Here is a 20,405-nt window from a genome sequence, read left to right on the forward strand (position 1 = left end):
AAGTGGGACCTCACACTTGTAACTGCTGTCATTGCCGTCTTTAGATTTACACCCGAGGCACCAAGAGCTACACGAGAGGCGGGCATGGTGGCACCTGCCTGGAACCTCAGTGCTTGGGAGCCTGAGACAGGAGGGTTGCAGCTGCAAGGCCAGCCTCAGCAACATAAGAAGAGTTTGTTTCAAAATAAAAAGTAAAAAGGGCTGGAGTGTAGCTCCGGGGTAGATGTAGATGCCCTTGGGTTTAAGTCCCAATACAAAAAAAAAAAAGCTACATAAGGGTGTGTGTGTGTGTGTGTGTGTGTGTGTGTGTGTGGTGTGTGTCACTGGGGATTGAATTGAATCCAGAGATATTCTACCTGTGAACTATGCTCCCAGCCCTTTTTTTTATTATTATTATTTTGAAACAGGGTCTCACTAGGTTGCTGAGAGTCTTGTTAAAGTTTCTGAAGCTGGTTTTGAACCTGTGATCCTCCTTCCAAGTACTGGGATTACAAGCTTGTGCTACCATACACTGCTGCTACATAAAGTTCTTGATGGATATTTTGTTAGAGGATGAATGCAAGCTTTAAACCACTGATAATATGCCTGGCTTTTATGTTGCTTCTAAATTAAATACTTTTGTTGCTTGGTAAGAATTTTAACTGATGTCACCCAATGCATGAACACCTTCTCAGAGAACAGAGAACTAACTTTTTGTTTTGTCTTTTCTTATAACTTTGCAGTCTCTTTGAAGAAGAGATTATGTCCTACGTCCCCCTGCAGTCTGCCTTCCACCCTGGGTATAGCTTCTCTCCCCGCTGTTCACCCTGTTCCTCGCCTCAGAATTCCCCAGGTAACTTGGGATTCAGGCCTGGGATCGCCTGTAAGTGGCCATGTGTGCTCCCACCAGCTGAAAGGAACTGACAGACAACTGCGTGCCTATCCTTTCTCTGTTATTCCATCTCAATTCCCAGATCAAAAGCACTCTCTCTAAATTGGTCATTGACAAACTGCTGCCTGTTTTTTAATGTTTCCAATGTAAAATGGAATTTACATTTTTAAATGATTAAAAAATTAAGTACCATATTTTAGGACATATGAAAACAATAAGAAATTCAAAGTTCATTGCCCGTAAAGGTTTTTGGGAACCCAGCCATGCCTACGCATTTATTTTCTATGAAAGCTTTCACACCACAGCAGCAAAGATGAGTTAATAGCAACAGAAACCATGTGGCCCGCAAAGCCTAAATGTTTACTCTTCTGGCCCTTTACAGAATCAGTTTGAGTCCCGGCTCTTAAATCGCTATTGCATTCCAAAGATACTCTCCGAGCATTTCAAAGAGAAGGGCCCTTTCTGAAACATTTTCCTCATGACTCAGAATTTTGTTTGACACCAATTCTGGTAAAACATTTACTGGAGACCGTTGTTGTGTCTCCACAAAGATACCAAAGAATGTTCTTAGGTCACCTGAAGTCATTTGCCCTACCTTTTTTTTTTTTAATGTATGAGAATGCACTTACTCATGATACAAAAATTCCTTCTGAGTATTTCCCGTTCCAAATGAGGGAATATATGTTGAAATGTTTAGCGAAAAAAGATATCTTCTTAGAGCCACCAAGATAATTAGCAGAGGTCAAACCCAGACTTCCAATTGGATTCAGATATTGGAGAGTTTGCCCTTTGTATTTAACTAGCATTATTATATTGTCATACATTTGAATGATAAACCCAAATCTTTCTCTAACTTCAAAAGTGAAAGAGGGTAGTTTGAAAAATCTAGGAATTTCATATCTCACAACCTCTGGGGTCAGAGTCCAAATTTAGTTTTTGAAGCCAGTGTGGGAATTCAAAAGAGTAAGAGAATTTAGCGGTATGCTCTGTCTCTTGGAAATGTTGAATTATGTGTCACCCAGAATAACTGCCCTAAGTCTCCAAAACTAGGATGCCTTTTAGTTTGGCTCATCCAAGTTGTGCCTTGAGAGAACCGTGAGAGTACTTTAAGAGAGCTGTCTCTTAAGGTAGTTTTCCTAGTTGCTAAAATGTGTCTTTAAGATAGTATCATTTTGCTGGGCGTGGTGGCACACGCTTGTAATCCCCGCGCTTGGGAGGCAGAGACAGGAGGATCGCTCAGGTTCGAAGCCAGCCGCGCGCGCTGGCTTAGGAGACCCTGTTTCCAAGTAAAAATGTAAAAATAGGTATGGGAGTGTAGCCCGGAGGTAGAAGGACTTCCAGGAACCCCAGTACCACCAAAAAAAAAAAAAAAAAAAAAGATAGTATCATTTTGTGATCACTTCCTCTAAATAAGCATACCAATGACATCACTTATGGAATGCCCAATGCTGATATAAAGGGGATTCAAGAGTTTTTTTAGAGCCAACATCAGGACAGGACAGTAGAACATTCCCAGGGCACTCAAGGAGACCTACCTTGGAGCAGAGCCGTCCATTTGGGGGAGCTGTTGGTCTGCACGATGATCTGCCATGTTGTCTATATTTTGGTGTAAAACCTTTAGTCATATAGAAGGATTTAACATTACTATATAAGAGAGATATCATATTTCAAAAAGATTCTCTTTAGAAAGAATAAAAGGTTATTTGCTAAATGAGAATTATTTAGGTAACTTTTTTTAATTATTTATCAACTTTTCTGGTAAAGACATTACTGATGCCATGAATCCAACTGTCATCTAATTTACTTTGTTAATGTACCTAATTTTTAATTCTCCAGCTTTCACCACAAGCTCCTAGATTATGCAACCTAAATATTTTGGTATTCACTTTTGTAATTCTCACTATCCTAGCCTTTATCAAATTTACTCAAGTGCTACAGGGATAGAGAATCATAGAAATGTATGCCAGAGTACTTCGTGAAGCATAAATCTTTAGAAAAACATTTAAAGTAATGATCATAGGGATAGTGGTGCTACCAGCAGTAGTAAAAGTCATACCATAAAACGTACTATCGTACTTGCACTTGTAGACTTGGGGTTTAGTTCTATCTGTATCCTGAAACCTGGCATTTCATCATGGCTCCTTCTTCTCTTTAAATGGCAACTATTGCCAGTACTGGAGATGTTGAGACAGGAGGGTCATAAGTTTGAGGCCAGCCTCAGCAACGTGGCAAGACCATCAGCAATTTAGTGACACCTTGTTTTAAATTTTTGTAATATATTTTATAGGTGCATTGTAGTCATACATCTTAATGGAATTAAAAAAAAAACTTGTGGAGATATACATGCACACATCACCCAATTAGCCCCTATCCAATCCCCATCCCGTTCCCTCCCTCTCCCTCCTTCCTATGCTTGCTTTAGTGATTGACTTTGATATGTTTAAGTACATCATGTGCTTTAAAGAGTTTCCGTCCTCCCCCCTTCCGTTCCCTCAGATAGGCCACCTTAATTGCAGATACTCATGCATTGGTTTGGTAGTCTGCTTTTCATTCTTTTGGGTAGATACCCATAAGTGGTATTGCTGGATCTTATGGTAAATTTGTTTTCATTCTTCTGAGGATCTTCCATACTGTTTTTCAAAGTGGTTGCATTAATTTGCAGTCCCACCAATAACGTGTTAGAGTTTTTACTTCTCCACATATCCGATCAATTACGGTTCATCTCTTCCTTGGAAGATCTTCTTTTATTTTTCACACTGATTCCCATTTGCTGAAATTCTGACCGCCAGAAGGTGAGTGACATTGACGAGATGATTCACTCACACCCAGTTTTAAATTTTAAAAAATAAAACAAAATAGGGCTGGGACTTTAGCTCAGAGGTAGAACACCCTTGAGTCCAATCCCTAGTATCAAAAATAAGTAAATATATACCATGCTACTGCTGCCTTCACACCGTGTATTCCGTGGCTCCCAGGTAGGCGGGCCCCTCAAAGCTCACGCCACTCAGCTGCATCTCCTCTCTCCTTCTCTCCTAGCTGTTATCATCTACCATTCTTTTCTCATTCTCAAAGATGACGACCCCTGTCTCAAAGCCTTTCTCTCCTTCCCAAGCAAGTCCTTGCATCATCTTGGATGATTTCAACATCTACGGGGACACCCGTTCAGTCCCCTGGCCTCCCAGGGTCTGGACTCCCTGATAGCAATGACCTTCTCCTTCTCCGCCTCAGCCACTTGTCCCCAGTCATACTCCTGACCTTATCATCTCTAAAATTGCCAACTCTAGCATTCTCTTACCTTACAGCATGCTTATTCAATTGCCCTATTTTGGCTTTGTCAGAACCAACAGTTCATAGATTTTCTCCTTTAACGTCTCTCCCTATCCAGCATAGATTTTGTGGTTCCTCATTTCAGTAACATCCTTGCCAATGCCCTGTGCTCTGCTGGTCCTCTCTCTCTATCTTCATCTTCTGATAGAACTCCACCCCCAGATGAACCTTCCTATCTGCTTTATACACATCTACAGTCAGACACTCCTGAGCAATTCACCTGACAGAGCAGATTAGTGATCATCTCTCACCTCACATGAACCCCGAACACCCAAAGGAAAATCCTAACATATTTCTTTGGGCTTCTCTACTACTATTTCAAACATTTCCACTTCCCTCAAACCTCCTACCCCTAGCATCTCTTTCTCTCTCTTCCAACTTACTTCACTGACAAACATTAAAGCCTCCTGGCAGAAATTTCCTCAAGTGTCTGTTGTCAAACCTACAAGGCTGTCAGATCTGCACGTATCTTATCTCTCTCCATGTTCGTACATGAGAAAAGGCATTCCTGGTGAGGTCACCAGAACCTTTGGTCCCAATCCAAAGGCTAATTCTTGGCCCTCCTCCCTGATCTTTCAGAAGCTGTTAGTGGTATTGAGTGCTGTCCCTCTTTGGTCTTAGTTTCAAAGACAAAACTCACAATCCTCGCCCACAAACGTGCTCTCTTTCTACTGTTCTTTATCTCAGTGTGTGTCACCACAGTTCATCCAATAACAGAATTTGAAGCCCACCTTTTGCAATATCCAATTTTTTGTCTCCATCTCTCTGACCTATCGACATCTCGGCTCTGTGATGCCAGCCTAGCTCAGTGTGGACTTCAAAGCCTACCCTGTTCTCTCCAGTTTTTCTCTATACAGTAGGATGATTTATATTTTTATAACCCAAGTCATATCCCTCCAGTTTTCATGCAATGGCTTTCTGTTATGCTTAGCATGAAAGACAATTGCTTGAAAGGTGTACCTTATCTGGCTTGATGTGACTCCTGCCTACCTATCAAGCCTTGTTTTTGCATCAGTTTGGTTCTCACACCTTGTGCTCCAGGCAACTAGAACACAAGTTTACCTTCTACCACAAGACCTTTGCACATGCTGGCCACCTCCCTGCAATGTTCTTCTCCCAGCTTATCTCTTCTCTTAGTTAAAGAGAAATTTTTATGACCCATTGTCTTCGTCAACATCCTCACTGCTATAATCCAAAGCAACTGACTCCACAACTTAAAGGAAGGAAGATTTATTTGCTCACAGTTTTTGGGAGATTCTGGGTTCAGTCCATGTGAGGCCAGGGTGGCCTGAAGCTCAGGGCATGGCAGCAGAAAGCAGAGAGAGGGAGAGAGAATGGCTCTGCTCTAACGTGATACAGACCAGAAACAGAGAGCAAGAGAGAGCGGGCTGGGGAAGTAGGGACCATACATAAAGGCCAGGGACCCCTCCTTAGCAACCAAGCCCCTCCTCCAACATTGCTGCCTTGCTTCCACAACAGCTAGGAAAACATTCTGTTTCTAAACCATTACACCCATTCAGTCTAACTTAGGCCTACTTATTCTTCATATCTTCCCTGGGAAATTCTGCTTGGATTGGCCCGCATTGTTGGTGTTCTTGAAGAACTGTATTTCTTTCCTCATGAGTAGCAATCATCTCAACCTGTAATTACATACTCATTTCTGTGAGTCTACTGCTATGTCGCCGACTAATCTCAGTTGGGTCGTTATTGTCAGCTCCCGGTCAAATCCTCAGAAAGATGGGGCAAAAGGCAGGTGGAGTTCTGCAGAAACTTATCTGCAGCAATTCTTTCCCCTCTATGAATTCCCTAAGTTTTTAGGTACGGCGCTTGGGAAAGAATCTGAGGTGGACAAAGGCTTCTTGAGCCAATGACACTTTATTACAAAAACTCCAAGAAATTTATACCTTTCACCAGTAAAGTTAATAGTAAGAGGAGAGGGAGGTGGGTGTAATCATTGTGAAATAATAATGAATGACATGTAAACAAAGGTAATAAAACTAGTCCTTCAGCTGGCTGTTGATCTTCGAGAGATTGACTCCTGACTCCTGATTCTTTTCCAAGGTCTTTGCAGATAAGCAGTCCCAGGGGGCCACTTCCCAAAATAAACAAGCATGGCCAAGGCTTGGGGGTTTCTCGGGGAATCTTCTTTGGCTTTCTTGGAACTTTCCATCTTTTGGGCTCAGTTCATATAGCAAGTGTGGGGAGACGTGGTGATTCAGGTGGATGTGATAAAGTTTCTCCAGGTGTTGGCATTTTTATCTCCTAAATCTGAAAGCTTAAGCAAACTCACAACACAGTTTTGCAGACAAAATACCACAAACAACACCACAAAGTTCTTGGTTTTAATTGTCAGATGTATTTCCTTAACTGCTGAGCACTCTTCTTTAGACAATAAGCCTATTAAAAGTCTAACCATCTTTAATAATCCATTTCTCTGTCACAAACCCTCTGCAACCTGCTTCTAACTTTCTAATTCCTTTCTTTCCCAGTTGGGACTTTCTTATGATAAGCTCTTCTTCATGCAAAAATGCTTTCTTACTCTTACACGGTATTTCCTTTCCTTCATACATATATATTTAGAACGTCTGTCCTTTATTTTGTCATATTCATTAACCATGCGGTCAGCCTCTCTGTCTTCAGGAATATTTACACTGGGCATAAAAGTCACCAATCTTTTTCCTTGAGTCTATTGTATTTGGGCAACTAAGTTGTTTATCAACTAAATTGCTTTAAGGTCACACACAAGGTTTTTATCTTCTCTGTCTCTAGGCAGGATCTCAAGGGTAAACAAAGTTTCCTTAAACTGAACTACCTTACCAGAGTTAATAGCTTAACCTAAGTTAGTGATAGTGAGGGTCAGAGACCCTTTGTAATTGCTGCAGCTGGAATGCTTATCACAGCATCTGAATTCTGGCCAGTTTTTATTGTTGTTGAGCAGAGCCAAGGACGTTTAGGCAAATTATTAGAGAGTTTATTTCCACGGACTCAGTTTCTATTTATAGTCCTAATTTCACATCACTGGAGCAATTCGTGTAGAAAGTTAAAAGGAATAATAGTGAAGGGTATCTAAAAGTGGGGGGTACTTTGGCCAGAGACGACCCTCTTTCTCGGGGCGTTCTGCCGATTAACTATGTGGAGTGGGGGGTCTCAACACATAGATGCCGAGGCAGCAGGATGTCTTGGCACTGCTATAAATCCTATCTAGATTGTTAGTTTCTGAAATAGTAATAACAAACAGTTATTGAATGGGTGGACCATAATCTTGGCCATCTGTAAAACTTGGATAAAAATGTTACTTTTCTGTGTGTGTGTGTGTGTGTGTGTGTGTGTGTGTGTGTATGTGTGTGTTTGGAGACTGAACTCAGGGTATTCCACCTCTGAGCTACAGCCCCAGCCCTATTCTATTTTTTTATTTTGAAACAAGTTCTCATTAAGTTGCTAAGGGCCTCTCTACCTTGCTGATCCCATACTCCTCCTGTCTCTGCCATTCAAGTGCTGGATTTATAAGCGTGTATCACCACACCTGGATTTCATTCCCTTTTGCATTAAAAGATATATCAAGATAGTAAAGTATTTACAAAACTTTGTAAATGGTGCAAAAGCTTTGCTCTATATAGAGTCAATGAACTATTATTGTTTTTGTTGTAAAATTTGCTCTTATGATGCAAGGTAACCTAATAAAATTCTAAATGCTCTAGGCCTACGCATCAATATCAGTATAGAAGCAAAACAATATACATTTAAAGTCCCATGGCCTCATCATAGTTTCAATCACATCTTCTTTGTTTTGTTTTGGTTTGGTTTGGTTTTTTGTGATGTTTTGTTTGGCTTGTTTGTTTTGTGGTACTGGGAGTAGAATCCAGGAAATTTTTACTTTTGGGCTATACTCCAATCCCTATTTTATTTTTAATTTGGAACAGGGTCTCACTAAATTGCTGAGGCTGTCCTTGAACCTATGATCCTCCTGTCTCAGCCTCCCAAGTATGGGATTATAGGCATGTGCCATCATACCCAACAATCACATCTTTTTTTTTTTAAGCCAGCTGTGCTGGCTTCAAACCTGTGCGATCCTCTTGTCTCTGCCTCCCAAGTGAGGGAATTACAAGTATGCGCCACCATGCCCAGCTCAATCACATCTTTTAATACATCAACTTTCAAGAAAAGTTTAGTCTAGGTCAGTTTATGTTAATTGTTTCAGATTATCTAAGTACAGTAAAGTACAAATAATGTTCATCTGGATACTTTTAAAGAAATACAACTTGAATGCTGGATGTGGTGGTACACACTTATAATCCCAGCATTTGGAAGGCTGAGACCAGAGGATCCTGGTTCAAGGACAGCCTCAGCTACTTAGTGAGGCCCTTCACAACTCAGTGAGACACTGTTTCAAGATAAAGAATAAACAATAGGGCTGGGGGTGTAGCTCAGAGGTCAAAGGCCCCTACGTTCCATCCCCAGACCCGCAAAAAAAAAAGAAAGAAAATATTATTTCTTATTTGAAATACAACTTGAAGTACTTAAGAGTAGAAGACACAAATATTTATTTCCATCACAATTTCTTTTTCTCTTTATTATTATTTATTATGAAAGTAACTGAGGAACTGCTGGAAATGAAAGGAAACTTCTCAGAGCAGAAGGCCATGAGATGCCTGTCTGCGCCTGTGACAGGTCTTGCTCTCCCATAGTTCCACATGAGTTTGTCCTCAGAAGACGAGCGGGACCCACAGACCTGTGTACTTCTCTCCGCAGGTTTACAGAGAGCCAGTGCAAGAGCGCCTTCACCGTACCGAAGAGACTTTGAGGCTAAGCTCCGCAATTTCTACCGAAAACTAGAAGCCAAAGGATTTGGTCAGGGTCCAGGGAAAATCAAGTGAGTGCGCTAGTGTTTGGCACTGAGTCCACAACGGAAGATAGACTCTTCTGTCCCTGTGTCCCTTTAATCCTTGTAACACGATACCCTGGTGCAATAGCAATTATGAACCGAAGAGAGGGGAGGGGAAACTAAGACAAATCCAAATGAAGACCGGAGTTTAAGAAACGGGAAGGCAGTAAAGGGAGAGAAGAGAAGGGATGGGAAGCAAAAGGGAAGGAAAAAGAGAAAGAATGGTAGATTTCAGACAAAGGCAAGTCTGACATCAATAGTAGTTTTTTTGGAAAACAAAAAAGAATCAAATTAAATTAAAAAAAAAAAACCTCAGCCAAGTGTGGTGGCACAAGCCTATATTACTTGGGAGGCTGAGACAGGAAAATCGCAGGTTCATGGCCAGCCTCGGCACTTTAGCAAGGTCCTAAGCAACTTAGTGAGACCCTGATTCAAAGTAAAAAAAATACAGTAGGTGTGAGACGCCACTCAGAGGTAGAATCCCCCTGGGCTCAATGCCCAGTGACACATAAAAGAAGGAAGGAAGAAATGGAGGAATGAGGGAACCGGGGAAAGAGGGAGAGAGGAAAGGATGGAGGGAAGAGGGAAGGGCTGTAGCGGGGAGGAGGGAAATATTTGCCTTCACTTATTTTTTAGGGAAACATTTAACTCTGATCTGTTCATTGAGTCTTTGTAACCGTGCAGTTGAAAACCAAGTTAAAAAAAAAAAGTTATTTTAGTCTTTTTCTCCCTTCCAGCTTTAGCTCAAACTTAAAGAGCTGTCTTAAGAGGCATCCTATGAATTGGTCAAAAAGAGTGTTAAGGCAGGTGTGCTGACACATGCCTGTAATCTCAGTACTTGGGAGGCTGAGGCAGGAGGGTTGGAAGTTTGAGCACAGCCTCAGCAAGTAGTGAGATTCTCATCAACCTAGCAAGACTCTGTTTCAAAATTTAAAAAAAAAAAAAAAAAAGGCTGGTGTGTAGCTTGGAGGTAGAATGCCCTCATGTTTAATCCCTAGTACCATACACACCACCCCCCCCAAAAAAGTCTTAAAGTAGTTCAACATGATGATTGCATCCAGTAAGTGTGCCCGTGTTTTCCTTGTCCTCCGATGTTTCGGGAAGTGTCAAGTCCATCAGTGTTAGAACCGACAGAAGCCGCATCTTGCCCTTTCCTCTCTTGCTGGAGAGGTTGTGGGTGAGACCTCATGGCACAAGTCCACCGCTGCCCAGAACCAGAGCTACCTCTCACCACCATCTCTCCTTCTCAGGCTCATTATTCGTCGGGACCACTTGTTGGAGGGAACCTTCAATCAGGTGATGGCTTATTCCCGGAAGGAACTCCAGAGAAACAAGCTCTACGTCACCTTTGTTGGAGAAGAGGGGTGAGGAACCAGGAATTTCATGCAGACACCTCAGTGTGGGCAGACCAGAGCCTAAGGACCAGGGTGATTTTTCTCAAGGAAGGGCAGGGTGGCTAGACTCCTTTGGCCCATAGTGATTCGAAACATGCACTCCTGAGAGCTCTTTCTCCCTCCAGGTATTGCCAAACTTTAGGTTTCATATTTTTCAAAAACCTAAGATCACACAGTCAAAGTCTTGGCCAAAATCATGGTCCTAAGCCACCAGGTCTTTACTTTGTAAGTGGTGTAGCCTTTTGAGTATCTGGAAAAAAAATCTTCCTTTTCTAAAGTGCACATATGCCACTATATACCAAACTTTTCTATGGAAGACAAGCCCACCTTAGGAGAGCACACCAGAACAAACTTGAGAAGTATTTCAGTTCATGCACATACACACATGTACATGAGCATGCGCACATTCACACACATATACAGGAAATTCTTTCATGCCCCCCACAACAAAGGCCGTGTTTGCAATGGGCCAAACCATAGGTATTAGATGATTAGGGGAAAAGGTTAAGAACCATTACCATAAGAGCTCATTCCTGGATATCTAGCTAAGAAATATCCCCAAACTATTTACTGCTGAGGAAAATCCTCATTTTCTACCAAAAATTGATAGATCCATTGGGATTCAGCCTAAAGAACAGATACTGCTCTCTGTTTGCCCTAGTCCTCACCTCTGAAAATGCCCACTAGAATCTGGAAAAGAGACTGTCCTCCACATCTGAGCACAAAATGAGCTTCCTGGCCCTGTGCTTGCCTTGCAGCCTAGACTACAGCGGTCCTTCTCGAGAGTTCTTCTTCCTTTTGTCTCAGGAGCTCTTCAACCCTTATTACGGACTCTTTGAGTATTCTGCAAATGATACTTACACGGTGCAGATAAGCCCCATGTCCGCCTTTGTAGAAAACCACCTGGAATGGTAAGATCTATGATTTTCACTTTCTTGTGTTTGAAACTTATTAGACAAAAGTTAGAAACCGTTTTCTAAGGTCACTGCACTTAGAACAGTGGGGCCAGATATTACGAGATATGATGAGAGTGGGTAACAAAGCCCTGAAAGAGAGAATCGATTAATCTTTATGCAATATGCAAGATAAATCACCAGACACTGATAATATAGAAACTGCAAGTTGATGTGAGATAGAGTACTTCCTCTCTGAGAACACACTGAGCAAACATAGGTCATGAATGTCAATAATTTTACGAAAAATCACAGGAGTTCCTGGTGGAGGCTTTTGGGAGGTATTCACAGTTTTGAAACTCTTTGACCTTAAACCAGTAGCTTTAGCATTGGCTTCTTTATTTCACTGTACAGTAAGTCTGCTGGGTCAGATGATCTCTAATCTGACTTCTGAATTAAAAATCTAGTATCTCTTTGGTTGTCTGCATTCTATTACTACTACTACTGATATTTGTAAGAAAATATGTATCAGTCAGTTATATGCAGTTCTGTGAGAACAAGACCTCAGATGTAGGCATCAGAAATCTCCAGAAAGCTGCTTGGAAAATCTAGGATGCATGCACTTTTCTACTTCATCCCCAACGTGCCTGTTTTGAAAATTACCCCTGATCTCACTGCAAAGCTCCTGCTGTCAGGAGAGAAATGAGTCCTGGAGATGACTACTGGGGGTTCTTCTCTGATGTAGCTTATTTACACTGCTGCTGGAGAGAGCTCTTGAGGTGATACCTGGCCTGCTGGGTTTATGTTGGTTTTATAACATCAGTATAATACCAGGCATCCAGGTATTCCAAAATACCCTCTTTCTCCTGCCAGACTCCGAGCTCTGAAGTTCTTGAACATAGATAGAGTGTGTCCACATCAAGTATCTGGCATAAGATGAAACAAAATTTGTCTGTCTCTCCTTTTCCAATAACTTTTCAGTAAGCAGATGCTGAAGGCTACAAGGCAGGGTGGGCCGAGCAGGCGAGCCATAGAAGAGACGGGAGCCCCAGAATCAAATGCCAGCTCAAGCTGAGGTCCCACTCGGACAGGCTCCATCCCAACCGTAGAGGGTGTTAAAACCTATGACACAAGGATACACCGGCACACAGATTATGCATAATATAACCCCTCGATTCTCTCTTACTTGCATGAAATTTAAGATGGTGTTTTTGTGATCATGAATTAAAATCAACAACCAAGAAGGAAATATTTTCATAGGATTGTGCTAGGTGTTGTGGGAAATGCCTTCACTAGTTTAACATTTATAAATTAGGGGCATTCTGTGTGATGGGAGGGTAGAAAGATGAAATAAGCAAGATCTCTTCTCTCAAGAAGTTATAGGAGAGCACCTGAGTTAGTCGATTACAGTGCTGTCATGCACATATGTGTTAGCCTTAGATACATACTATATATAATTTCTATATATGGTTACTACATATAATTTCTGATTGATTTATTGGAACATGATCCCATTAAAAATTGAGGAGCAGCTGTGTGCCTACATACAGATGTGTGTATACATACAGATGCTCCTCGGTTTTTAATGGGGTCGTGTCCCAATAAATCCATCAGAAATTAAAAATGTTTTAAGTCAGAAATACATTTATTACACCAAACCTACAGATCATTAGAGCTTAGCACAAAATACAATGTGAAAACTCTGTTTTCCCTTGTGACCCCATGGTTGGCGGGGAGCTGTGCTCACTGTCCTGCCCAGCATCCAGAGAGAGGTTTCTACCACACATCACTAAACCAAGAAAATACTCAAATTCAAAATAATTCAAGTTATGATTTATGAAGAATGTATATCACTTTTGCACAAGCATAAGGTAAAAAAAAACATGTCAAACCACCATAAGTTGGGAACATCCATACAGAGTAAATTGTGTTCAGTCACAAGTAAGGATGGAGACAGAAGTGGGAATCAGATGGTCTTATCCCCTATGGAGAATATAAAAATTATATTTGTGTTTTTAAACAGTAAATCTTGCTATCATGTGGAGAATAAATTTGAGCGGGTAAACTAGGAAACACTAGACAGCTCAGAAACTGTGGGTAAGCCAAGGGGCGATGTAGAGGGTCAGAACCTGGGCAGAGGCGGTGTCAAAGAGAGAAAAGGACGGGCTTCAGGGGCATCTCAGAGGGAGAGGAGATTAGCTAGTTGGTTTTCTCACTGTTTCGTTGACGGTGAGAGAGGAATATGGAATAAGTTTAAGGCTTTTGGTTGCTCAGTTGGGTTGGTTGATACTATTAATTAACTGCAGTAAGAGCTGTATGCCATAGAAGATATTTGGAGGAAAGACGCAGAATTTACTCTTTGACACGAAAAGTTTGTGGTTTCTGTGATAAATATGTTACATCTGTCATAACCAGAGCATTGGCCCTGGCTAGCAGGAGAGCAGCTGGGTGGAAAATGAGCCTTGGGGGCCCCAGCACAGGTGAAGGGGCTCAGCCATGGGAGATGAGGTCATCTCAAGCCTGGGCCAAGCTGAGGCCCCATGAGTGTGGACAACACTGATGTTCCAGGGGTGGAGAGAGTGACAGAACCCATGCAGAATGCTAAGAAGGGGTGACCAGAGAGCTCAGGCCTGGGAGGGTAGAATGAGAGAGAAGGAGGGAGGGAAGGTCAGGGGAGGGGGCGGAGACAGCCGGTTGTAGCAAAAGGAAAAGGCAGTCAGAAAACATGGAGAAGCCACCAGGCATGGTGGCGCACATTTGTAATCCCTGCACTTGGGAGGCAGAGACAGGAGGATCACGCAGGTTCGAAGCCAGCCACGTGCGCTGGCTTAGGAGACCCTGTTTCCAAATAAAAATGTAAAAATAGGTCTGGGAGTGTAGCCCAGAGGTATAAGGGCCTCCAGGAACCCTAGTACCACCAATAAATAAATAAATAAATAAATAAATTAGAAAAAAATATGGAGAAGTGTGTAAGGACACACAACATGCTGCAGGGGTTCCAGGCAAAGGATTGGGAGGATGTTGCTGAGGAAATCCAGGGAGTAAGAGTGTCCAAGGGGACTGGGAGCAAGGGGCCACATTTTGGATGGTGGCAGAGGGTAGCAGGGACAATTGCTCTGCTGGGATGAGTGGGGCTCAACATTCTGAAGGAAGCTTTGGATCAAGCATGTTTTAGTGTGGCCAAAACTAAGGCTACATTAGGCGAAGGCCCAGTGGAAAGTACAGGAGACACGCTGGACTCGTGACCTGCACATTTGACAGGCCACCTTCTTGAGAGTGGCCTCAGGCACTTTGTGTTGAGACGGTGCCTCAGCTCCCCTCAACCTGGCTTCGTAATCTCTCTCCTATCTCTGAAGAGGCTCTGTACGTACATCAGGTATGCTTCGGTGCACCAAGGACGGAAATGGTGTGATCCAGAGATGTTGCGGGAATCCGCAAGTTCTCTGGATGGATCCCTTACAAGGACTCAGAAGTGCCTGCCCTCCAGGTGCTACTTAACTTCTGTCTCTTTCCGTCTGAGGACCTGTCCTCAATGGCAGCAAGCTGACTTTCATCCACAGACATTCTCATTCATGTTGAGAATATTTGCCATGTGTCCTAGAAACACAAGTACCGTGACTTTCTGAGCCAACTTACAACATAACCAACTTCATGTAGCTTGAGGCTTTCTTTTCAGCCCCACACACTGGATAACAATTTGTTATGTAAGTGGGCAGTGGGGGTGGGGTCTCACCTGAGACTACAAATCTGAACACACACCTGTCCCCCAAGTCCAAGTCTGATGGAGATGCCTGGAATGCAAAGCAAAGCAAAGCCGATATCCTGAGCTGGACTACCCATCTCTTAAATGCTCCTCCAAATGCTAGAAACAGGTTTTCTTTCCACAGGGAAGCCACAGCTGAGTGAGCTGTGCCACCTGTGCATCATGAGCTTTTGAGGAGTCTTAACAAAATCATGACAATAAAGTTTCTCCTTTTATTTTCCCACTGGAAAACATCCTTGTGCCTTGTGCCAAAGAGATTAACAGAAAACTCACAGGTTTTGCCATCCCTGTGCCCTAAGTACTCGTAAGCTCTTTGCCCATCATCGTAGCGAAGGGCAGGCGGCCAGGACAGCTCAGATCTGGATGCAGAGGCTCTGGGTGAGTGCAGCAGCTCCTACCTGAAGACATGCTGCGCTCACTCCTACAACCAGGAGGTACATGACCTGGAGGAAATCAGAATCCCGAGTTCCCAAACCTGATTGGCCACAACTTGCTCCCACGAGACATCTCTTAACCCCCAGCAGAGTAGGGTTTCCACCCTACCCGCCTTCCTTCCTCATTCTGTGGGAGTTCACCACCTCATGAGAAATTAACTGGTATCATGAGGAAGACGGCATCACTCATAGAAAAAGAGAAACCAAAGATGACAGGCCTCACTTCGTAAAGCTGAGATTGCCCCTTGACATAGGACCACCCAGGGCAGGATTCAGCCTGGCATACCCACAACCTGCCAGCCTCCTCTTCATTCTGAAAACAGAAATAAGCATGGCCACAGATCAGAAACCAACATGGCAAAGACTGGTTAGTTTTAGAGGCTTAAACATCACTCAGGATTGAAACTCCTAGCATGTGGCTGGAAGGGGCATCTCCACAGTCAACTGCCCTTCTGTGCCCCATGCTCTTATTTGTTTTGTGTGACCCCTTTCTAGAAAATAAGCGCTAAAGGAGCAGAGAAGGTTTTGTCTTAGTTTCCCCTAACACAATGCCTGGCACTTCAAGGTGTTCCAAACATTTCTTTGAGGATTGAGCGTGTAAATGAGTGTCACTGCACAAGTCACAGCAGACTCTTTTTTCTGCAGAGCTACTAAAATAAAGACTGCTCCTTCCTCCCTGGTGCAGTTAATTTCTCAAAGTCCACACTTATCATCTGTGGTTCTACAGCCCTTACAATGTCAGCGACACATGCACCTGTCCTTTAGGGTGACTGTGAGCCTTGAGATTCTGTGGCCTTGTGCCCACTGGCTGTGGGCTTTGTGACCACTGAAACAGAGCCAGCTGAATCGAAAGCCCTGAACAAAGGGATGTAGCAATCCCACCTGCTTCCCTTTGTTCCAATTAAGGGTTGAGAGATACCAATATGAATAAATACAGCAAATATTCAATTCACACCTTGAGTAAACTGGAAAAGATCCATTTTCCCATTTGCCTGTAGAGATTTTCCTGCAATTGCTGTTTCATTGCCTACTTTTATCACTAACATCCCAACCTGAGAAGGACCTGCTGAAATCAGCAGTGGAAACATTCAGGCCAACTAAGAGAGAAGGTGGAGAGTTGGGCGAGTGTGAGAGCCTGCCCAGGCTCCCACAGGAGCTGCGGCCACGCAGAGGCGGGGAGAGGCCAGGAGCAGCACCCTCGGCACTCCTCTCCCATCCGCCCTGGCCAAACCCAACCATAAACCAAAGGGCAGAGGATCTCCAGATATTACATCCACGACAGCCAGTCCCCAAGGTCAGAGAATAGAAGAAGGTGGGAAGCCGTGGGGGTCAGGACAGAGGGGAATGGAAATAACCATCTGAGCCCATACGATTCAGGACGTTCAGTCTACCCATGAAAATCTTACCATGTGCTAAACCATATGTGTCTACTGTATGGATATCTAAGGACCCATCTTGAAACACTATTCTATACTTCATTTTATTATGGTGAGGTCATTTGTATATAGATGAGGCATTCATGTGGTATTCTTTTTATTTGTTCAGTCTCAACTGTATGCTGTTTTTATAGACCTGGGTGTCGATTCATTTTCTGTTTCTTTTTTTTTTTTTTTTTTTTTTTGGTGGTACTGGGGTTCCTGGAAACCCTTCTACCTCTGGGTTACACTCCCAGACCTATTTTATATTTTTATTTGGAAACATGGTCTCTTAAGCCAGCACAGCTAGCTTCGAACCTGGGTGATCCTCCTGTCTCTGCCTCCCAAGCGTGGGGATTACAAGCATGCACCATCACACCCGGCCATTTTTTTTTTGGGGGGTGGTCCTGGGGTTCCTGGAAGCCCTTCCACCTCAGGGCTACACTTCCAGACCTATTTTATATTTTTATTTGGAAACAGGGTCTCTTAAACCAGCGCAGCTGGCTTCGAACCTGGGCAATCCTCCTGTTTACATCTCCCAAGCGCGGGGATTACAAGCGAGCGCCACCACGCCCGGTGCCATTTTCTGTTTCTGTAACAGAGCTTTATTTAACGCATGATTCTGGAGGTGAGGAAATCCAAGAACAAGACATCAGCACTGCTTGGCTTCTTGTTAGGACCTTCTGGCTACATCATCACACAGCCAGAGAGAGCTCACTACTACAAGAGACACTCCCAGGATAATCTTTTGCTCTGTGGACATGCCGATCCACCCAGGAGGGCAGAGCCTTCCAAGACCAGTCACCTCCCAAAGGTCCTGCCTTTCAACACTGCTGCTGCAGAGGCCATGTTTCCAACACATGAACTTGTAAAATACACAAGGTGAAGAAGTTATTGATAAAACTAATAACAAAACATTGAGAACATATTAAACATATCAGGCAATATTCTGGACTAAAACCCAGATATGGAGTCACCCTACTTTAGAGATTCATAAAATGAGGAATCAAAGTCAGAGAGCTAGCCATGGGCCCTGGCATCCTGGCTTCTGCATCAGGCTCAAAGGCAAAATCAGGTATATAATGCACAATTAAAATACAATGTAGCAAAGCTATTATAGTGATTATCATGGTATGTTGTAAAATGTATTAGGTACAAGGAGCTTTGAAAAGTCAATGAGACTAATTGGCCAGAAGAGAACAGGAGGAATTGCCAGATAGAGGAACTAACATTCCCAACAGGCTGTAGGCGTGAACACGCTGATAGTTGGGTATGGCATCCAAACAGAGAAAGAGACCAGAAAGGCATCCTGATGTCATGTAGGGAAGGGCATTTGATGGTATTATATGGAGTTTAGGTTTTATCATGAAAATGATGATGATAAGGAGCCAATTATTTTTTTAAAGCAGGCGAAATTCTTGATCTATATTTGAAATCAGAACATCAATTCTGATTACAAGTAAATTAATTAGAGCAGGAAAGAAGGTGTCATTTAAGGGACTATTTAAATACTTATTAGAAGAGAGAATTAAAACTCAAAATAGGTTAGAAGCAGAGGAAATAGAAAAATACTTCAGGAGAATGAATTATAAATGTGATGGATTGTAAATGGTGGAAGATTAAGTATATTAAAAGCTAAGTAGCTTAGAATGATACCAGTAATCACCCGAAATGCTGTGAACATACTTTTCATTACAAACAAAACTTTGGCCTCACTAAGCAGCTGAGGCTGCCCAAGAACTACGATCCTGCTGTCTCAGCCTCCCAAGTACTGGGATTACAAGCATGTGCCACCACTCCCGACTTGTACCCTCTATTTTAAATGATATTTCTTTATAATATAAGCAAACTATATTCTGGTGACCACAGCCTAGATTTGTCCTATCAACATTTTAAATATTTGCTAAAACTTTGTGCCATTGAAAAATGTCCATTTACTATAAAATGAGGTATGAGAAAATATCAGGTAAAAGTTTTTACACATCTCCTCTTTTGAATGGCAGCATAAACAACAACAAAGCATACATGAAATATGAAAATCTTCAAATTTACTTACTAATATAGTTCATGAATGGTACAAAGTGCATATATATTCAAATTATTGTGCTTAATTAGGAAAGGTTCACATTCAGTTCAAGCATCCACTTCGCTAAGGGGCTTCCCTGAGCACTTAATTTAAATTAAGCCATTTATTTATAACTTTCCAACTTAGTATCCTACTTTAATATATGACAGAACTTGCCAAGTAAAAGATATTTATATTACATATATTTACATACATGTACTGGAGGTTGAACCCAGGGTGTTCTACCTCTGACCTATACCCCCAGCCCTATTTCCTGTTTTATTCTGAAACAGGATCTTGCTAAATTCCTAAGGCTGGCCTTGAGCCTGCAATCCTCCTGTGTCAGCCTCCCAAGTACTAGGATTACATGTGGGCGCCGCCACTCTGACCTGTACTGTAAATTTGTGACTCATTCTTCTCTCCCTAGAATGTAAGTCTTATGAGATTAGTCTTGCTTGCGACTTCCTAGTCACAAACTTGACACTAATACATATGTAGAGAAGGAAGGGAGGGAGGGAGAAGAAGGGAGGGTGGACAAAGGATGGATGCATTGGTGCATGGATGGGTGGTGCATGGATGGCTGGAGTACTCAGTTCAAACTCCTTGCTTGTGAAGGTTTCAATCTCTTTTCAATTTTTAGCTCAGAATATTTGGGAATCAGGAAAGCAGTGCTCACTGTTGAGCTTCACTTCAGTTCCTACCAGTTGCTTCTCTGAACCCTCAACTGGAAGTCTAGCCCTACCTAATTCCAAATGCCACTTAGCCACTCTTTCCAGATGCACTGAAGTCTAAACAATCAAAAAGTTGAGATTCTTCTCTATTTCTAGGAAAAGTGCCAGAGGGTCGGACATGTTCTGTTTGTTTTAGGTATTGACGTGTATCGTGTTAAGTAGTTACTGTGATGTGAGTCACTCTGCATAATTGTCTGTGTGAGAAGAATTTTCAGAAGATAAGTTTCAAATATGTTGCTGACTGCTCCATCAGTTTCTGAGCAACCACCAGAAAGGTTGTGTGCTCATTTTGTGTGATGGTACAAATCTAATCATACCAGTGTCACAACCAGATATTTTAGGACCTCCAAGCTACACCCCCAGCCCTATTTTTTTATTCTTTATTTTGAAACCAGGTCTCACTGAGTTGCAAAGGGCCTCACTAAGTAGCTGAGGCTGTCTGCGAACCATGTTCCTCCGGGCTCAGCCTCTGAAACGCTGGGATTACAACCGTTCGCCACCACGCCCGGCTCCCCCTGCTTTCTTTAGGTCCCATTCTACTCCCCCCCGTGTACCCCTTCAATTTCTACTTCTCTTGTTTCATTTATATGGTCCAAATTTCCCCACCCCTACACTCACTTAAAATACTTC

At 42.6% G+C, this 20,405-nt stretch overlaps 1 protein-coding gene across 2 annotated transcripts in view; it reads left to right on the top strand.

The window, feature by feature from the left end:
- Nucleotides 1–20,405, top strand: part of HECW1 (HECT, C2 and WW domain containing E3 ubiquitin protein ligase 1) — a gene marked incomplete at its 3' end in the record, with an annotated part of 445,939 nt that overhangs the window by 387,271 nt on the left and 38,263 nt on the right. For both annotated transcript variants that reach the window (XM_080701622.1, XM_080701623.1), the window contains exons 19-22: nt 723–832; nt 8,948–9,068; nt 10,331–10,444; nt 11,233–11,385. In XM_080701622.1, the coding sequence (XP_080557748.1) occupies nt 723–832; nt 8,948–9,068; nt 10,331–10,444; nt 11,233–11,385 (498 nt within the window). The remainder of the gene's footprint in view (nt 1–722; nt 833–8,947; nt 9,069–10,330; nt 10,445–11,232; nt 11,386–20,405) is intronic.

The sequence above is a fragment of the Muscardinus avellanarius genome (genome assembly GCF_963383645.1).
Source record: "Muscardinus avellanarius genome assembly, chromosome: 9".
NCBI lineage: Eukaryota > Metazoa > Chordata > Mammalia > Rodentia > Gliridae > Muscardinus > Muscardinus avellanarius.